At 42.6% G+C, this 22386-nt stretch overlaps 1 protein-coding gene across 6 annotated transcripts in view; it reads right to left on the reverse strand.

Moving 5' to 3' along the window:
* LOC110498370 (ral GTPase-activating protein subunit alpha-2) overlaps positions 1-22386 on the reverse strand; it is a 181871-nt gene that overhangs the window by 122974 nt on the left and 36511 nt on the right. For all 6 annotated transcript variants that reach the window (XM_090211419.1, XM_090211421.1, XM_090211420.1 and 3 more), the window contains exons 2-3: positions 6842-6952; positions 2601-2650 (exon numbers count right to left, since the gene is read on the reverse strand). In XM_090211419.1, the coding sequence (XP_090067545.1) occupies positions 2601-2650; positions 6842-6952 (161 nt within the window). The remainder of the gene's footprint in view (positions 1-2600; positions 2651-6841; positions 6953-22386) is intronic.

Below are 22386 nucleotides of genomic sequence, written 5' to 3' on the forward strand. Positions count from 1 at the left end.
CATTCACCACATCAAGGAATCTACATTGAAAGACTTCCCAGGCACTGTCTACCCCCACACTATCTAGCACAAGTGACCAGTCAATTTTACCCACTTCCTCCCTAAACTTTTCAACACAGTATTTTTTGAGTCCTCTGATTCTAACGGTTTTGTGACACTTAAATACATCTTTAAAAATCTTCCTTGTGCAAAATGTAATAACATGATCACTGATTCCATATACTATTACTCCACTCTGCGATATTTTAGATTTATCAGACACCAAAATGAAGTCAATCGTACTTTGCACTGTTTCACATATCCTGTTGGGATACCTTCTTTTGAAACCTTCTATGAGCTTATTCCAAGCCTGCACAATCTATCCCCGTACACTGTAAAGTGAATCATTTTTAGGGCTAACACAATGCGACACACAGTGCTAAGTGTATGTGTGCTCGCAGGTAGACATGGATATCAAATCCATACAGTACCTCCATACAGTATACAGTACATCCATACAGTATTATCAGAGAGAAGGGAACACAACGTGTCAGCTGAAGATCAAAGCTGTCTGTATCAGTCCTGTACACACCACTCAGAGTGAGCTTATCTTCTCAGCACACTGGAAAAGCACACGGCCACTGCAGACTGGAGCTAAAAGGGGACACACTAGGGTTAATCTGCTTTCAATATTACTTATTTTTCAAAGGATAACCTATATGTATTTAAAAGGCATGTGGAATCTGAAGCAATATGACTGTGTGTAGACAGAGTCCTCATACTGTAGAGTCAGGTTGAGAAATCCAGACTGAAATCTAGCTTCATTCCACATGGACAGACAGAGAGCACTTCCTGTCAATACCAGGCTGGATGTCAGCTTGACTGGGGCCCAGGTTTAAAAATGCATGGAGATAGAAGTTCAGTCAGGCGAAAGTGGAGGTAAGGTATCACAAATGGAGTTTGAACTCAGTTTGTTAAAGTTCTCACTCAACAGTCAATACAGGAGAAAGACTGAGCAGCCTACTGGGTCAATAACATACAGAGGACACTGCATACACCTGCAATACCAACATGCCAATAAAGCACATGACACATACAGCATGTTCTGCACCTCACACCAGTAACAGTGTGTGTGTGTGTGTGTGTGTGTGTGTGTGTGTGTGTGTGTGTGTGTGTGTGTGTGTGTGTGTGTGTGTGTGTGTGTGTGTGTGTGTGTAAATAAGAAGCCAACTGCAGTGAAACATGATAATATAGGGGACTGATTGAGTATGCCTGGGTAGCTCTCTGACAGAGTTGAGTGTAGGCCTGCTGACACCGTTTGGCCGTGATCTTACACGGAGACCAGTAGGCCACATGTCCAGACCAATCATCTTCCTCTGTCCTGCCCTGCTAGACTGACATCTATTGACACAGTGCGAAGAACACTCCCCTCACTAGGGCTGTGATGATACCAGTATGACAATAAAATGTACATGGAAAAAACGAAAACATGAAGCAGACCAGACACTTTGGTCCTTTAAAAACCTGCTGTATGTTAAATATTATGTGCTATCGATTGGAAATAAATACATGTCACTCTGGATGACAACATTATGTTTATTTCCAACATTAGGGATGTTTTTCTAAAGAAGTTAAATTCACTTCGTGTGTCGTTTCCTTGCTACAATATTAATGAGTATCGCGATACTGGTATTGTCCTGGCCCTACCCCTCACAGACTCCATTCCCACTGAAAGGACCAAACTGCTCCTCTCTCAACCACTCGTCCTGATCCAGAGACTCCCAGTCAGCCCTGCCCTGAGCAAATGTTACTGGAGAGCTGCCTGTTTATATTGGAAACTGGAGCTGCCGTTTCAGTCAGGTGGGGAAACAACGTGGGGGACTTTAACCTCCAGGAGAGGCACCAGAGCATGAAGAATGACAGCACAACACTCACCTCTACTGAACAAAAACACACGAATACAGTACAAAGCAAGATGTCTGCCATCTCTGTGTGCTGCCTTCAACACCAGTGAAAAACTAACTGGTCTTTTTATTCCATAACAGTCTGCTTTCTTTTTCTATTTGAGGTGAATTCAGGAAGTAGGCAGACAGGTGGAATCAGCATAGGGCTGGGAATTGTCAGGGACCTCACGATACGATATTATAACGATTCTTAGGTGCCGATACAAAACACATTGCGATTGTCACGATTCTACACGTATTGCAATTCGATACTGTGATTTTATTGTGATTCAATATTCCAAACATATTGCTCACCATATGTCTGCTGCAGAGAGACAAGAGATAAGTGCTGAAAACATATTGGTTCCCTATTTAAAAGGAGATGGAGAACAAGCTATGCAAGTACAGCAAAGTAGCGCAGAAATAATATTGTGTTATTGTCAAAAATACATCATCAAATACAATATCCCGGGATGTAACTATCGTTTTCCCCACCACCACTAATTAGCACCATGGAAACTGTGTTGGCCCCTCCCCCCAGTAACAAGCAGAGTTGAGTAAACAGGTTGAATGCTGTAACCCCAGAGACAGATCTGATCCATGTCTACGGCTAGAACTGTCACTAGACATCAGACAGAGAATCATCATCATTCAGAACAGAAAGGTACAGCAACTTACTTCAAAAATAAAGAGGATAGAGTCCAGCTCCTCCCTCTGAGATTTGTTCCCTGAAAGAGAGAAGAGACCATTTAAATGTCACTCCATGACAAGAGTCACTGACTCAAAGCCACAAGAGGGTAGAACATGTCAGATGTTGCTTGTTAGGGGAGGTAGATGTTGCTTGTTAGGGGAGGTAGATGTTGCTTGTTAGGGGAGGTAGATTCCATTTCACACCTGTAAAGGTTACCCACTTGTACACACAGTGAAACAGCACCCACTAATTATGTTTTATTTTCATCCATAAAAGACATTTCAACATTGGGGTTTGGAAACTGCCACTTCTTCCTACAGTTTTTTTTATTAAACCCTTGTTATAAGTCAAGCATCTGCTTTTCATTCAGATCACTTTTGTAAGTCTTAACTGATCACAACACTGGGGATGTCAGTTCTGTGTTACAAGGAAGTGAGAAACATTGACTTGGATAAGAGCTGAGGGTAAGGGTAGTAGGAAAGAGGCTCTATGGTACTTCATCACTCCAAAGCACTGACAGTCGTGTGACTTTCATGAGTGTGGACTGTACACCCTTCTGTGTGTCTCTAGAACGAGGTCATCATCAAAGTATAGCCGACTCTAGTCCAGGTCAAACGCTGTGAGGAGGAGTCAGCATTCTCCATGATGTCATCAGAACAGTGCTTTAAAGAGTAGTGAGGATGGGGAAAGTGGAGGGGGTTGATTATTGAAAGCCCTATGATGGAGCATGCATTAACCATGGAGGTTGTCAGCCAGGACTCACAGTGAGTGCAGGAAGGGGACTTGGGGAGAGGATTACATTACAGAGCCTATGCATTAACAGACAGACAGACAGCAGGGGGGAGAGAAGTCTGGTTCAAAAACAAGCCCTGGCTGTGCCCTACCATCCAAGCACTTGTGTAGATCTGAAAGAACAGGATAGGTAGGCTATAAGCAATATGGTAGTATTGACGTGTAGCTCCACCTTGCCCCCCTGGTAGGTAAATGCAGTCCATTTTCTCTGGGTTCGATAACGGGCAAGATCAAGCTCTTTTTTGTTCTACTCTCCTCCTCTCTGAATGTATTTACCTAGAGTACATGTCTCTGTCTCAGAAATCCTGTACTAAATCTATTTCTTCACTGAAGGTGGAGTGCCTCAGTAAGTGTGGCTGGTATTGACAAGACTGTTGTGAGAAGGAGAGGGTTCTGGGAAATCTGAGACTGCTGTGATGAACTTTCTAGGTTCTTCTATTAGGCCTGGCCCCCAGCAATATTTCCACACTTTCTACTCTGCCACAATCCATTGTGTAGACATAGTCCTATATTTTATAGCAGTGACAGAAGGTTTCAAAACATGTGAATTCATGAAACGAACAACTCTAAACCCTAAAATAATGATATTCCTATTCCCACAAATTAATTTGATATTGTAGTGCATTACTCTGAGGTTTTACACCTCATCGTGCCAGTACTCTTTTCCCCCTCTGAATGGCCCCAAATCACTGATCATTCTTTGGTTGCACACTTAAATAATTTCACCGGTAGCGGTGCGTGGGTAAAATCACCAGAGAAGCCAAGCCAATGGTAAACAAGCCATATTACAATCTATGTTTGAGGTCAACCAATTAATCGGAATGGCTGATTAATTAGGGCCGATTAAGTTTTCATAACAATCGGTAATTAGCATTTTTGGACATCGATTATGGCCGATTACATTGCACTCCACGAGGAGACTGCGTGGCAGGCTGACTACCTGTTACGTGAGTGCAGCAAGGAGCCAAGGTAAGTTGCTAGCTAGCATTAAACTTATCTTATAAAAAAAACAATAAATCAATCTTAACATAATCACTAGTTAAATACACATGGTTGATGATATTACTAGTTTATCTAGCTTGTCCTGCGTTGCATATAATCGATGCGGTGCCTGTTAATTGATCATCGAATCAAAGCCTACTTTGCCAAACGGGTGATTTAACAACCGAATTCGCAAAAAAAAGCACTGTTGTTGCACCAATGTGTACCTAACCATAAACACCAATGCCTTTATTAAAATTAATACACAAGTATATATTTTTAAACCTGCATATTTACGTAAATATTGCCTGCTAACATGAATTTATTTTAACTAGGGAATTTGTGTCTCTTCTCTTGCGTTCAGTGCAAGCAGAGTCAGCGTATATGCAGCAGTTTGGGCCGCCTGACTCGTTGCAAACTGTGTGAAGACCATTTCTTCCTAACAAAGACCGTAAATCATTTGCCAGAATTGTACATAATTACGACATAACATTGAGGGTTGTGCAATGTAACAGAAATATTTAGACTTGGGGATGCCACCCGTTAGATAAAATAAGGAACGGTTCCATATTTCACTGAAAGAGTAAACATTTTGTTTTCAAAATGATCGTTTCCAGATATGACCATATTAATGACCTAAGGCTCGTATTTCTGTGTGTTATTATATTATAATTAAGTCTATGATTTGACATGTAATATAGCAGTCTGACTGAGCAGTGGTAGGCAACAGCAGGCTCGTAAGCATTCATTCAAACAGCACATTCCTGCATTTGCCAGCAGCTCTTCTCTGTGCTTCAAGCATTGCGCTGTTTATGACTTCAAGCCTTCAACTCCCGAGATTAGGCTGGCAATACTATAGTGCCTATAAGAACATCCAACAGTCAAAAGTTATTTGAAATACAAATGGCATAGAGAGAAATAGTCCTATAATTCCTATAATAACTACAACCTAAAACTTCTACCTGGGGATATTGAAGACTCAAGGAACCACCAGCTTTCATATGTTCTCATGTTTTGAGCAAGGAACTTAAACGTTAGCTTTTTTACATGGCACATATTGCACTTTTACTTTCTTCAACACTTTGTGTTTGCATTATTTATACCAAATTGAACATGTTTCATTATTTATTTGAGACTAAATTGATTTTATGTATTATATTAAGATAAAATAAAAGTGTTCATTCAGTATTGTTGTAATTGTCATCATTAGAAATATATACATAATTTAAAAATATATATTACAAAAATACACTTTTTTTAATGATTAATCGGCGTTGAAAAATCATAATCGGTCGACCTCTAATCTATGTGTTGTGATAATTGTGTTGTTTGCTCTATAACCTGTTAGTTCATATATCACAGCATTGTTTTATCACAAAACTGGAGAGCAACATCTGTCCGGCCCACAAGTCCACAAAACATATTGCATGTAACAAACAGAACATGGCCTACAGCATGGTCAAGCAAGTTAATGTTTCTGACATTTTGGGACTAGTAAACTATTGATTTAAAATTAAGGAGCGTTACCGCAAGTCGCAAAGTAAACAGGCGCTGCCTCCACCAAGAACCATTTCAACATCATCTAATCACCTATACATCTAATACAGTGACAACTAAAAGATAACAACAAATATTTAGTCCAACGTAAGCTAAATATGATGTGGCTGTCGATGGTACTGATAATTTTTTTTTTGTTGTGTGTGTGTGTAACTAAAAGTAAAAAATAAATATAAAAAAACCTCACCCTACTTGCAGAGAAAAGCCAGCAATGACATCCTCCGCTTTCATGTTGCCTGAACTGTCTATGACTCTGTCATACAGTATACGCTTTAGTTTGTTGTTTTAGGCTACCTGTCCTTCCCTTGCAACTTTTTCAGTGGAGCGTCAGGACCATTCACAGTTGAGCTCACGCAATTTACGCAATTTTTTTTAATCAAGGGAGGCCAAATGCTCGCTGGCTTCCCTTGCATTCAACGCTACGGGTTGCAACAATGTCACACTCTTTTTGACCAGACAGCATCAGATAGTTAGGAAACACATACTGAGACAGAGGGGCGCTGTTTCGCCGATGATATACATTCAGCCTCTTGCAAATTGGAGGAAATGTGTGAAACACAGAGACTAAAATATGTTTTTTATTTATTTATAATTTTTGGGAGGAAGCCTAGCTTAAATGTTTGGGGAAGCCTGGCTTCCCTACACACCACTGCATTTCACTGCTACAATGCAATACTAGATCTGAATTTATGTTCATCTAATTGGCATTGAACAGCTAAGGGAAGTAGTTGGAATGAAAACTACAACCCCTGCAGGATTGAACATGACACCGGCTCTGAATGAGGTGAAAAAGCCATTACCCAGCTAATTATACACTCTACTACTGAGGGTTGGTTACTGGAGTAGTAGCCACGGGCACAGTTTTAAACAGACACACAGGCAGCACACTCTTACTTACCTTTTTGCTTTAAGTTACTTTCCAGTGTAATGAAATTTTCATAGAAGATAAAATAAATCTGAGAACAGTTGCTTTCGAAGAAGGTCTTCAATTCACTCTTCTCAAAGATTTCTGCAAGGAAACAGACAGAAGCACACAGTCAGATTGATTTCAACTACCCAGACGAACAAAACAAAAATGATGATTGTTTAGTGAAACTGGGAAAAATGTAAAAAGGCTGCCATTACAGCATTAAAAATGAAAACTAAATTCCAGTGAGCCAATTATCCATAATTCTTCATGTCTCAATCAAACATATGGTGTCATACATAATCATATAGCTTAAGCATCCTTAGTGGTAACTCAATGGACACCAGGATTTACATAACAGCACACCAAGGACTTTGTGAGGAAAAACGTCATCTATAAATCAAGCTAACATGTTCTAAAGAAAGCAGTTAAATCAATGGATGAGGATGATGCTGTCTGTTTAAATGGTGTAGATCATTCAACTGAGGTCCTCAGCAGATCTAAGGGGGAGACATGCACACGGCTGAAAGGAGAATGGAATCCCCAGGAGCCTCACTGATGAGCAGGGAGATAGTGAGGTACAGGGGAGGGCAGAACCATAGAATTAAAATGTAGGCCAGTGTCTATGGGGAGAGGTGCGCCATGACACATTATGTCAAAGTGACTTCATTCGCGTAAGCCGTGTCCAATTACAGAATCTAGAACAACCATATTATTAGTCTTCTCTCCAATCCTTTGTATAACACATTGTTTCAAAGATGGGTTCTTTTCGGGTTGTTTTTTCGATTAGTTAAAATTGCTGACCTGCGTACGTGTATGCGACTGCTGTCCCGGTTTCCTCTTTACTTTTTATTTATTGAACCTTTATTTAACTAGGCAAGTCAGTTAAGAACAAATTCTTATTTACAATGACAGCCTACCCCGGCCAAACCCAGACGACGCTGGGCCAATTGTGTGCCACCCTATGGGACTCCCAATCCCAACCAATCCCGACCTGGCCTTGAACCTATTGCTCTCCATCTCCATAACAGATCATCCCACATCATTAACACCACAGCTCACACGACACATGGCTAAGTGCTTTTACATTATGGTGAGGTCAGCACTTAACTAATAAGAAAACAACCGAAAAATACCCCCCCCCCCTCTGTGTTGTATTTGTTGGCATGCTAAACATGAATGGTAGTTCAACAAGTGACAAAGATGACTAAAAAGCACATAGACCTGTGACAAGGCTAGACTGACGGCAGTCATTATTTCCCTATTAGAATGTCAATCCAGAATCAGGCTTGGTATCAATCACAAAACCTCTCTCTTCCATGCCATGTCCCCTATGATGAGAATATTTAACAGGGGCAGACTTCTTCCCCCTAATTGAGCAATTAAGATTCACCTTCTGTTCGGTCTCTCCTGCGCCTCAGGTCTGTTCAATACACCCTCTTTCACCACCAGCCAACTGGATGGGGACCAAACACAGCCCAGATAGTCTCCAGTAATTGGCTCGGGCGGATGGCTGGCATTTGTATCCAACCAACCACCGTGGGACAATGCCATTCTGTCTGGTGATTTATGTTAGCCCACAGATTAAAGCAGAGATACAATGAAGAATCATACATCCCCCTGTAATAACATTTGAACTTGTGTTCCATGGATCTCGCCCACAGTTAAAGGCAAATAACAACGGCCATAATAGAATAATTGGACCTGGATGAGACAGGAGCTGGTCTCGTCCTTTGTTCTCAGGTTAATCTGATTGCAGCTCTGATCTGATTGAATCTGAATATTGAATCAGGTCTGGTATTGGTACATTCATCACAAGCGTCTGCAACCGAGTGGAATTGCAGCACCACATGCAATGCAATATGTGCAACGCAAGGCTAAATATAAACCATAATAACAACAATGCCATCATACTGCAGTATTCCCAAAAGTATAGATATTGGCAGCAGAACACACAGTAGCACCTGAACATTGAAACGTAACTGCCCTTAACTGTGTGCCAAAAACAACACGGCCAAGCATGGCGGATAAGTCTCCTTCAAAAAAAAGTGTCATCTTTTTTTAAGAACACAATCCTCTTAATAAGGCTGGATTACGGGTCAAATAGGAGGGACATTTCATTCAGACTCCATTAACACTTACTTACTAACATAATACTAGTGCTGGGAATTGCCAGGGACCTCATGATACGATATTAACACGATACTTTGGTGTCGGTACGATATGTATGCGATTCTCACAATTGCGATTCGATACTGTGATTTTATTGAGATTTGCTGTTCCAAACATATTGCTCACCATATGTCTGCTGCAGAGGCACAAGAGCCATGAGAAAACTGGCTTTGATCAGTCATGGAAATACAAGTGCTGAAAACAAATTGCCTTCCTATTTAAAAAAGAAGGTGGAGAACAAGCTAGGAAGGAAAAATATCGGAGTTTTGGTGCAGGTACAGCCAACTAGCGCAAAAATACTATTGCGAGTCGAAACTATATGATCAAAAATAATATTATCACTACATAATACCCTATCCTGCACACGTTCACCGGTACACTACGCACTTTTGAAATGTTGTGATTCATTGAGTGCATGATCTGTGATGAGAGTGATGTGTGAGCTTGTGTACTGTGTATTTCTCCCTCTCTAATGGGTATGGCTCAGATGGAGCTGATGGCTCTCATAAGCACTTTGTGACATCTGCTGATTTTATTGATTGAATTTGATTGATCCAGCCCAGTCTCAGTGAGTAGGATACAAAATGGCCCTTCAAGTCTGCCACCAAAAAAATGTATTTTCAGTGTGTATGTGGGGTCGGTGTGTGTGTGTGTGTCAGCTTGTAACAAGACCCTACTGCCCTACGCTTGTTTAATACAAGCCAAGCCCCTGCAACACCTCTCTCTCTCTATATCTCAATATCCCTCTCTCCCAGAGGCAACACTACATTATATATTATTTCTCTAACACCTCTTGATAGTATCTGCCATGCTGGTGCTGGTGCAGAGAGTCACTGAGCTAATCCCACACTGCTTTTAGTTCATACCACCCTGTCACACTTAAACACACACACACACTCAGCCCATCAATATAAAACTCACTGTCTGTCTTACAAGACAAAAAAATCAGGGCCAGATCTAGAAATCACAGCCCCAGTATTGAGCCAGAAAAATTGTTGAGCATTTTAACTAGCCTAGCCCTTCAAGCTACTGTTCACCTGAATCGCTTACAGGCCTAATAACCTTGAGTTAAAAATCCCAAGGGCTACTGGGAAGATTAAACACACACTTTAAAGGGGGCTTTCAAACCCAATTAGTTTGGAGTGGAATGTTTTTCTAACTCTGGTGCATTTCCCCCCTTAGTTTGGTTTGTTTGGACTGGTGTGAACAACATCCTCAATTGGAGCCGACTAAACAACACACCGTGGTTCGCTCAAAAAGGGTGGTCTGGGTCAGATTCCATTCATACCATGGTGTGGTTCACTGCAGGTTAGAACGCAGTCGGTACCAAACACAGGAAAATAACTAGAGGTGTAGTATTATTGGTTGTTTGACTGCGAGCATTTAATGAAATGCACACAGTAGCATAACCTGATATCTCTGAAACATTCTGAGTATAACAGAGCATGTATGAGCACAACCGATTCAGATTAGGGGAGATGGCTGCTATGCCAGGGATATACAGTAGGTTACTGTATAGCCTATTCATATCACAGTTAGAGCGGCTATTATCCCGCATGTTGTGCGAAGGCCAAAGTGGAAGTAATATTAATATTGGGGCAAGTGATACTTCATGATAATCATAGATGGATTTAATGTGAGAATTTGTCAAATGATCAAATGACTAGCATGGACACTTGGTTTTGTTTAGGATTTTTTGTTCATTTGACAAATGTGAAACCAACCAGACCAAATGGAGAAAATAAAAAGACAATGTAACAAATAATTGAACTCTGATTTGAACTAGGTTTACAGCTGAAAATGGTGTGTAAAAATGCCCTAACTGTACACTGCAGACCGCACCAACCGTGAGGAGGTCCAGTGAGGACAGCAGATGGTACTGGGTCTGTACCGAGGGCCCAGGGCCCGGGCAAGGCTCTTATCTCAGCCTCTCACATGGTCCACTTTTCAGCACTGCTGATTGTGTTAGAGCGCTTCCTGCCACTCAGGAAAACATGTTGGCTCATCAGCAGCCACCAGCTAACCCACCAGTCTGCTGGGGGAGGAGAGAGGACCAGCAGACACCCTAAAGGAAGGAGGGAATCAGGAGGGCTTGGGGGTCGTGCGTGCATGCGTGTCTGGTAACAGAGACGGTGTGAAAGAGAAATGAATGCACAAGTGCAAGCGGAGGGTCAGTGGTCAGCTGGTAAGGCCATCCCCAGGTCACTTCCTCCCATATCCCTGATTCAGTATAGCACCGACAGAGATGGTCGCCTCACTTCGAGTTCTTAGGAAACTATGCAGTATTTATTTTTTTATGTATTATTTCTTACATTGATACAACAAGAAATCTTAAGTTATTACATACAGCCGGGAAGAACAATTGGAAATAAGAGCAACGTAAACTTAGCAACATTACGACTAGGAATACGACTTTCCCGAAGCAGATCCTCTCTTCGGACCACCACCCAGGACAATGGAGCTAATTCCAATAGGTGATCCAAAACAACGACGCCTCAGAAGGGTTGGACGAAGCAGCCACCTGGCCAGGCTCCGTAGCGTGCACATTGCACACCGCTCTTGAGTATACTACTAGCCAATGTCTAGTCTCTTGACATCAAGGTAGATGAAATTCGAGCAAGGGTTTCCTTCCAGAGAGACATCAGAGATTGTAACATTCTCTGTTTCACGGAAACATGGCTCTATCGGGATGTATTGTCGGAATCGGTTTAGCCAGTGGGCTTCTCCAAGCATCGCCCCGACAGAGATAAAACACATCTCTGGGAAAAGGAAGGGCGGGGGTGTATACTTTATGATTAACGATTCATGGTGTAATCATAACAACATAAAGGAACTCAAGTCCTTCTGCTCAACAGATCTAAAATTCCATACAATCAAGTGCCGGCCATTTCACCTACCAAGAGAATTCTTGTCGGTTATAGTTACAGCTGTGTATTCCCCATCAAGCAGACACCAAGATGGCCATCAAGGAACTTCACTGGACTATATGGACTATGCTCGACCAGCACACAAACATCCTGTGGCGGACTGCACTAGCATCGAAGAGTCCCAGCGATATGCAACTTTTCAAGAAAGTCAGGAACCAATACACGCAGGCAGTCAGGAAAGCAAAGGCTTGCGTTTTCAAACAGAAATTTGCATCCTGTAGCTCTAACTCCAAAACGTTTTGGGACACTAAGGTCCATGGAGAATAAGAGCACCTCCTTCCAGCTGCCCACTACACTGAAGCTAGGTAATACTGTCACCACCGATAAACCTAGGATAATCGAGAATTTTAACAAGCATTTCGCTACAGCTGGCCAGGTCTTCCTCCTGGCTACCCCAACCCAGGCCAACAGCCCTGCACCCACCGCAGCTACTTATCCAAGCCTCCCCAGCTTCTCTTTCACCCAAATCCAGATAGCAGATGTTCTGAAAGAGCTGCAAAACCTGGACACGTACAAAATCAGCTGGGCTAGACAATCTGGACCCTCTTTCTAAAATTATCCACAGCCATTGTTGCAACCCCTATTACCAGTCTGTTCAACCTCTCTTTCGTATCATCTGAGATCCCTAAAGATTGGAAAGCTGCCGCGGTCATCCCCCTCTTCAAAGGGGGTGACACTCTAGACCCAAACTGTTATAGACCTATATCCATCCTGCCCTGCCTTTCTAAAGTCTTCGAAAGCCAAGTTAATAAACAGATCACTGACCATTTAGAATCCCACCGTACCTTCTCCACTGTGCAATCCGGTTTCCGTGCTGGTCAGGGGTGCACCTCAGCTATGCTCAAGGTACTAAATTATATCATAACCGCCATCGATAAAAGACAGTACTGTGCAGCCGTCTTCATCGACCTGGCCAAGGCTTTCAACTCTGTCAATCACCATATTCTTATCGGCAGACTCAACAGCCTTGGTTTCTCAAATGACTGCTTCGCCTGGTTCACCAACTACTTCTCAGATAGAGTTCAGTGTGTCAAATCGGAGGGCCTGTTGTCCGGCCCTCTGGCAGTCTCTATGGGGTTACCACAGGGTTCAATTCTCTGGCCGACTCTTTTCTCTGTATATATCAACGATATCGCTCTTGCTGTGGGCAATTCCCTGATCCACCTCTACGCAGACGACACCATTCTGTATACATCTTGTGTGTGTTAACTAACCTCCAAACGAGCTTCAATGCCATACAACACTCCTTCCGTGGCTCCAACTGCTCTTAAACACTAGTAAAACCAAATGCATGCTTTTCAACCATTCGCTGCCCGCATCCGCCTGTCCGACTAGCATCACTACTCTTGACGGTTCTGACTTTGGCGATGTCATTTACAAAATAGCCTCCAACACTCTACTCAGCAAACCGGATGTAGTCTATCACAGTGCATCCGTTTTGTCACCAAAGTCCCTTATACCAGCCACCACTGCGACCTGTATGCTCTCATTGGCTGGTCCTCGCTACATATTTGTCGCCAATCCCACTGGCACCAGGTCATCTATAAGTCTTTGCTAGTTAAAGCCCCGCCTTATCTCAGCTCACTGGTCACCTTAGCAACACCCACCCGTAGCACGCGCTCCATCAGGTATATCTCACTGGTCATCCCCAAAGCCAACACCTCTTTGGCACCTTTCCTTCAAGTTCTCTGCTGCCAATGACTGGAACGAATTGCAAAAATCACTGAAGTTGGAGACTTATATCTCCCTCACTAACTTTAAAGCATCAGTGGTCAGAGCAGCTTACCGGTCACTGCAGCTGTACACAGCCCATCTGTAAATAGCCCAATCAACCAACTACCTCATATCCCCATATTTGTTTTTGTTTTCCGCTCTTTTGCACACCAGTATTTCCAGTTGCACATCCTCATCTGCACATCTATCACTCCAGTGTTAATTGTAATTACTTCGCCACTATGGCCTATCTATTGCCTTACCTCATTTGCACACACTGTATACAGATTTTTCTATTGTGTTATCCACTGTACGTTTGTTTATTCCATGTGTAACTCTGTATTGTTGTTTTTGTCGCACTGCTTTGCTTTATCGTGGCCAGGTCACAGTTGTAAATGTGAACTTGTTCTCAACTGTCCTACCTAGTTAAATAAAGGTGAAATAAAATAAGAAAATGAAATGGGGCAAACCATTTCCACGTCTGTCCATAAACTGCCTCTTAATTTGATATAATGAAGCTGTGTTAACTTTTATGGCTGCAGGGGCAGTATTGAGTAGCTTGGATGAAAAGGTGCCCATTGAAAACAGCCAGCTCCTCAATCTCAGTTGCTAATATATGCATATTATTATTAGTATTGGATAGAAAACACTCTGAAATTTCTAAAACGGTTTGAATTATGTCTGTGAGCATAACAGAACAAATACACCAGGCAAAAACCTGAGAAATTCCACTTCCTGTTTATTTATTTTTTTTAAAATTTGGGGGGGGGGGGCAGAATTTCAACCAAGCTCTCAATGAAATTACAGCGAGATATGGATGAGTTTTCACTTCCTACGCCTTCCACTAGATGTCAACAGTCAACAGAACTTTGTCTGATCACTCTCATGTGAAGGGGGGTCGAATAACACAGGAAATAGTCACCACTTCCACGAGTTGACCATGCATTCACTATGCACGTTCACAGATGAAGGACCTGCGTTCCTTCGCTCATCTGAAGTCATTCTAATTCTCCGGTTGGAACGTTATTCAAGATATGTAAACAACATTCTAAAGATTGATTCAGTACATCGTTTGACATGTTTCTACTGACTGTTACGGAACTTTTGGACATTTCGTCACGTTATAGTGGACGCACTTTGTGACTTTGGAACTGTTTACCAAGCGCGTTAACCAAAGTAGCGAATCGGACATAAGTAACGGACATTTTCAAACAAATCAAGCATTTATTGTGGACCTGGGATTCCTAGGACTGCATTCTGATGAAGTTCATCAAAGGTAAGGAAACATTTATCAGGGATTTTCTGGTTTCTGTTGACTCCAACATGGCGGCTAATTTGTCTTCTGTTCTGAGCGCCGTCTCAGATTATTGCATGTGTTGCTTTTTCCGTAAACCTTTTTTGAAATCTGACACAGCGGTTGCATTAAGGAGAGGTATATCTATAATTCCATGTGTATAACTTGTATTATCATCTACATTTTATGATGAGTATTTCTGTTGAAACGATATGGTTATGCAATATCACTTGATGTTTTTGGAACAAGTGAATTTAATAAGCCAATGTAAACTCAGATTGTTTTATTTAAATATCAAACAAAACATGCATGTATTGTATAACATGAAGTCCTATGAGTGTCATCTGATGAAGATAATTCAAGGTTAGTGATTCATTTTATCTTTATTTGTGCTTTTTGTGAATGCTATGTTTCGCTGGAAAATTGTGGTTTGGTGGAGACCTAACATAATCGTTTGTAGTGCTTCCGCTGAAAAGCCTATTTGAAATCGGACACATTGGTGGGATTAACAACAAGATTACCTTTAAAATGATATAAGACAGACACATGTATGTTTTAGGAATTGTAATTATGAGATTTCTGTGGTTTGAATTTGGCGCCCTCTATTTTCACTGGTAGTTGTCATATCGATCCCTGTATTGGGATTGCAGCCATAACAAGTTAACTCCAGTACCTTGAACACGAGGCGGAGGCAGCGTGTGTGTGTGTCTATGTAGATCCGGATCAATCTGTTTGACATCCTGCCCTGCTGCATGTCACAGACCCATCAGAGCCTGTCATCAGGCTCTTTCCACCCCAGTCCTCAGACTGACCGACTCACTGCTCTGCTCTCCATCTGATCAAATCCCTCTAACCAGACTGTGGCGCGTGACAGATGAAGTGCACGGAGAGGCACGGGAATATTCCTGACAGAGGAAGGGAAGTCTCAAGAGAAGGACCTGGCCATCTTCTAAACAGACAATTCAGTACTGTTGATCTGCTGTTTACACTGGTGAATTTCAATGGACCCCCTTTTCACTGTGAGTGGTTTTGTGTGTTTGAGTAGGGCTTCAAGTTGGCTTCAGGTTGAACCCCCCCCCCCCCCACTCAACGGGCCTCTCAGTTCTCCTGTCGCTGTGCCAATGGATGCAGAACCGTTTCTGCAGGCCCTGGGAATGCAGGGGGCTGGTATTGTATCCTATCCTATCCTTTACACAAAACCTGTGTCCATGCTATGCTCAGACACCCCTCCACTCCTACAGGATGAACACAGAGCTGAGCTGCCTGCCTGGGGAAACAGGAGGGGGAATCTGGAAAACACCAGCCATAAAGCTGTCATCTCTACACAGCGCAATAATGGAAGATAGATATGTGAGGAGAGATGTTTTGTTGTTTCACTGTTGACTGGAACAAGAGGAGAAACGCTGTTCCGATCATGCTGCTTCCTGCTATTACTTCTCAGAGAGCTCTCTCTGTTTGTGGAAGTGAGCGAGTGCCAACATTTCACAGATCCCGACACACAAGCACCTCTCTCAGTATAATGGAGGAGGGTGTGTGTGTGTGTGTGTTTCAGGGAGCCCGCCAAGTTCAACAGCAGAGAACAGACCTGGGGTCAATTTCCATTCCAAACAGTTACATTTGTAATTCCACTCGGCCAATCTCTAATCCGCCTCAGCAGTTCAGACGCAGAGCGAATGCCTTGTATCTTAAATGATAGTAAACCACAACAGTACTATTGAGTCACTCATTTAAGTATGGCCAACAACCAGAATGGGTCATATCCCAAAGAAAGACATCTCACCGTGTACTGTAAATACATTAGTATGTTATGAACATGTGTCATTAGCTACTACCATGATGCCGACGGAGATGGCAGCATCGCGACTAGCTCTTAGAAGACTTTGCAGTATTTTGTTTTTTAATGTACAATTTTTTACATTATTAGCTCAGAAAATGTTATATGTCATTACATACAGCCAGGAAGAACTATTGGATATTAGAGAGGCGATAACTCACCAGAACTACCATTATTATGACCAGCAATACGACATCTCTGGAGCCGATCCTTTGTTCACTCTCCCCAGAGCAATCAAACTTATTCCAGAGACCGATCCAAAACCTCGCCGGCGGAGGAGAGGCACTCGAGGTGGCCTGCTGGTTCAACTTAGGAGGCGCGCACACCACCCACCGCTTCCGAGTATATTACTGAGTGTATTAGTTCAGTCTTTGGATAGCAAAGTTGATGAGCTTCGAACAAGGATTTCTTTCTAGAGAGACATCGGGGCCTGTAACTTTGTTTCACGGAAACACGGCTTTCTCTGGAAACTCTATCGGAGTCAGTAAAGCCAGCAGGATTCTCAGAACATCGCGCAGACAGGAATAAATATCTCCCGGGAAGCAGAAGGGCGGAGGGGTCTGTTTCATGATTAACGAATCATGGCGTAATTCTAGGAACATTCAGGAACTCAAGTAATTTTGTTCGCTGACCAAGAATACCTCACAATTAAATGCCGACCACATTATCTCCCAAAATAATTATCTTCGGTCATCGCCACGGTAGCAATCCACCTGTGTGTAATCAAGTCTCCGTATAAATGCACCTGCACTGTGATAGTCTCAGAGGTCCGTTAAAAGCGCAGAGAGCATCATGAAGAACAAGGAACACACCAGGCAGGTCCGAGATACTGTTGTGAAGAAGTTTAAAGCCGGATTTGGATACAAAAAGATTTCCCAAGCTTTAAACATCCCAAGGAGCACTGTGCAAGCGAAAATATTGAAATGGAAGGAGTATCAGACCACTGCAAATCTACCAAGACCTGGCCGTCCCTCTAAACTTTCAGCTCATACAAGGAGAAGACTGATCAGAGATGCAGCCAAGAGGCCCATGATCACTCTGGATGAACTGCAGAGATCTACAGCTGAGGTGGGAGACTCTGTCCATAGGACAACAATCAGTCGTATATTGCACAAATCTGGCCTTTATGGAAGAGTGGCAAGAAGAAAGCCATTTCTTAAAGATATCCATAAAAAGTGTTGTTTAAAGTTTGCCACAAGCCACCTGGGAGACACACCAAACATGTGGAAGAAGGTGCTCTGGTCAGATGAAACCAAAATTGAACTTTTTGGCAACAATGCAAAACGTTATGTTTGGCGTAAAAGCAACACAGCTGAACACACCATCCCCACTGTCAAACATGGTGGTGGCAGCATCATGGTTTGGGCCTGCTTTTCTTCAGCAGGGACAGGGAAGATGGTTAAAATTGATGGGAAGATGGATGGAGCCAAATACAGGACCATTCTGGAAGAAAACCTGATGGAGTCTGCAAAAGACCTGAGACTGGGACGGAGATTTGTCTTCCAACAAGACAATGATCCAAAACATAAAGCAAAATCTACAATGGAATGGTTCAAAAATAAACATATCCAGGTGTTAGAATGGCCAAGTCAAAGTCCAGACCTGAATCCAATCGAGAATCTGTGGAAAGAACTGAAAACTGCTGTTCACAAATGCTCTCCATCCAACCTCACTGAGCTCGAGCTGTTTTGCAAGGAGGAATGGGAAAAAATGTCAGTCTCTCGATGTGCAAAACTGATAGAGACATACCCCAAGCGACTTACAGCTGTAATCGCAGCAAAAGGTGGCGCTACAAAGTATTAACTTAAGGGGGCTGAATAATTTTGCACACCCAATTTTTCAGTTTTTGATTTGTTAAAAAAGTTTGAAATATCCAATAAATGTCGTTCCACTTCATGATTGTGTCCCACTTGTTGTTGATTCTTCACAAAAAAATACAGTTTTATATCTTTATGTTTGAAGCCTGAAATGTGGCAAAAGGTCGCAAAGTTCAAGGGGGCCGAATACTTTCGCAAGGCACTGTAACCGTAATAGCCTTGGTTTCATGCATATGGCAGACATATGCCCCCTTTGGAGAGATTGGGTACCCCTAGTAAACTGAAAAAAAATCTGTCAAAAATTGCTAATATATGCAAATAAATTTTACACTCTAAAGATTCTAAAACCGTTGGAATTATGTCTGTAAGTATAGCAGAACTCACAGGGCAGGCATTCTTCCAAACTAGTTTTTGTGGCCATGAAAGTTGGAGCAACTTTGACGTCATGGCCCCCACCCTTCCCAACCAGTTATGATTCTGGGGACACGTTCTATCTCTTCCGCTAGATGTCCTCTTTCAGTAGAGCTTTGAATCGTTCAAATCCCGCGAGAATTGACCCTATGGGAGTGAAATTAGTGCGTGCCACGAGAGAATAGGCTGTGCGTAGGGGCGCGAATTGGTCCCAGCCATTCCTTTGTTCCAGCACTCAAGAGAAGGGCAGACGATGGCCGATTGAATTGAAGTTTGTTTTGCGTGTCTAAAACATCATAAAGCTTGCTTCTGCACTTAGTTTGACCTGTTTAGTCGACATATAATACGTAATTTTGAAGTTTTGATGCGCAACTTTTCCGGACCAGAGGACGTTTTGGGTGCATTTCAGCTGATGTTATTAGCAGTAGCTAATACAAAGACGCAAGACTTGAAACCAAACAATGTATTGGGTAAGTATGAAGCCTTCCAGATCATTCTGAACGAAGACCATCGAAGGTAAGGGAATATTTATGCTTAAATCTGTGTTTCTGTTGACTCCAACATTACGTAGAAATGTAGCTTGGAACTGAGCGCTGTCTCAGCATATTGAATAGTGTGCGATTTCTGTAACGTTAAAAATAAATCTAACAAAGCGGTTGAATAAAGAAGCAGTGTATCTTTCTAACTATATGTAGAACATGTATATTTAGTCAAAGTTTATGATGTCTATTTACGTTATCTTGCCGCGCTACATAGATTTCCTGCAGGCATTTTTGAGTAATTTCTGAACGTGAACTCACTGCAAATGGACATTTATGGATATAAATGGCATATTATTGAAAAAAAAAATGTACTGTGTAACATGTCATATTACTGTCATCTGATGAAGATTTTCAAAAGGTTAGTGAGCGATTTATTTTTTAATCCTGCGTTTGTTGATTGCATGTTTTGGCTATTCAAATGAGCTGTGTCTGGTGGTGGTTTTACATATATATGTGCTATGTTTTCGCCGTAAAACATTTTAGAAATCTGACTTGCTGGCTAGATGAACAAGGTGTTTATCTTTCATTTGAGCTATTGGACTTGTTAATGTGTGGAGGTTAAATATTTTTAAGAATATTTTTGCGTTCCATGCGCCACCGTTTCAGCTGAACGTGGGAGGGTTGATCCCCAATTGGGAACCAATATCTTAGACAGGTTAACATTAGAAGCCTCCTCCCTAAGTTTGTTTAATTCACTGCTTTAGCACAATCTGCCAACCCTGATGTCCTAGCCGTGTCTGAATCCTGGCGTAGGAAGACCACCAAAAACTCTGAAATATCCATCCCTAACTACAACATTTTCAGAAAAGATAGAACGACCAAAGGGGGCAATCTACTGCAGAGATGGTCTGCAGAGTTCTGTCCTACTATCCAGGTCTGTACCCAAACAATTTGAACTTCTACTTTTAAAAATCCAACTCTCTAAAAACAAGTCTCTCACCGCTGTCGCCTGCTATAGACCCCCCTCTGCCCCCAGCTGTGCTCTGGACACCACATGTGAACTGATTGACCCCCATCTATCTTCAGAGCTCGTGCTGCTAGGTGACCTAAACTGGAACATGCTTAACACCCCAGCCATCCTACAATCTAAGCTTGATGCCCTCAGTCTCACACAAATGATCAATGAACCTACCAGGTACCACCCCGAAGCCGTAAACACGGGCGCCCTCATAGATATCATCCTAACCAACTTGTACTCTAAATACACCTCGGCTATTTTCAACCAAGATCTCAGCGATCACTGCCTGCATCTGTAATGGGTCAGCAGTCAAGCGACCTCCACTCATCACTGTCAAACGCTCCCTGAAACACTTCAGCGAGCAGGCCTTTCTAATCGACCTGGCCGGGGTATCCTGGAAGGATATTGACCTCATCCCGTCAGTAGAGGATGCCTGGTTATTTAAAAAAAATACTTCCTCATCATGTTAAATAAGCATACCCCATTCAAGAAATGTAGAACCAGGAACAGATATAGCCCTTGGTTCTCTCCAGACCTGACTGCCCTTCACCAACACAAAAACATCCTATTGCGTTCTGCAATAGCACCGAACAGCCCCCGTGATATGCAACTTTTCAGGGAAGTTAGAGACCAATATACAAGGCAGTTAGAAAAGCCAAGGCTAGCTTTTAAACTCTGTCACCATCGATAAATCCACTATAATTGAGAATTTCAACAAGCATTTTTCTACGGCTGGCCACGCTTTCCACTTGGCTACCCCTACCCCGGTCAACAGCACTGTACCCCCCACAGCAACTCGCCCAAGCCTTCCCCATTTCTCCTTCTCCCAAATCCAATCAGCTGATGTTCTGAAAGAGCTGCAAAACCTGGACCCCTACAAGTCAGCCGGGCTAGATATTCTGGACCCTTTCTTTCTAAAATTATCTGCTGAAATTGTTGCAAACCGCTCTTTCGTGTCGTCTGAGATTCCCGAAGATTGGAAAGCAGCTGCGGTCATCCCCCTCTTTAAAGGGGGGGGGACACTCTTGACTCAAACTGCTACAGACCTATATCTATCCTACCCTGCCTTTCTAAGGTCTTCGAAAGCCAAGTCAACAGATTACCGACCATTTCGAATCCCAACGCACCTTCTCCGCTATGCAATCTGGTTTCAGATTTTGTCATGGATGCAACTCAGCCACACAAGATCCTAAACGATATCTTAACCGCCATCGATAAGAAACAATACTGTGCAGCCGTATTCATTAACCTGGTCAAGGCTTTCGACTCTGTCAATCACCACATCCTCATCGGTAGACTAGATAGCCTTGGTTTCTCAAATGATTGCCTCGCGTGGTTCACCAACTACTTCTCTGATAGAGTTCAGTGTGTCAAATAGGGGGGCCTTTTGTCCGGGCCTCTGGCAGTCTCTATGGGGGTTGCCACAGGGTTCAATTCTTGGGCCGACTCTCTTCTCTGTATACATCAATGATGTCGCTCTTGCTGCTGGTGAGTCTCTGATCCACCTCTACACAGACGACACCATTCTATATACTTCTGGCCCTTCTTTGGACACTGTTAACAACCCTCCAGACTAGCTTCAATGCCATACAACTCTCCTTCCGTGGCCTCCAACTGCTCGTAAATACAAGTAAAACCAAATGCATGCTCTTCAACCGATCGCTGCCTGCACCTGCCCGCCCGTCCAGCATCACTACTCTGGACGGCTCTGACTTAGAATATGTGAACAACTACAAATAACTAGGTGTCTGGTTAGACTGTAAACTCTCCTTCCAGACTCACATCAAACATCTCCAATCCAAAGTTAAATCTACAATTGGCTTCCTAATTCGCAACAATGCATCCTTCACTCATGCTGCCAAACATAC

This window comes from Oncorhynchus mykiss, chromosome 19 (genome assembly GCF_057628025.1).
Source record: "Oncorhynchus mykiss isolate SJ-2025 chromosome 19, ASM5762802v1, whole genome shotgun sequence".
Taxonomy (NCBI): Eukaryota; Metazoa; Chordata; class Actinopteri; order Salmoniformes; family Salmonidae; genus Oncorhynchus; species Oncorhynchus mykiss.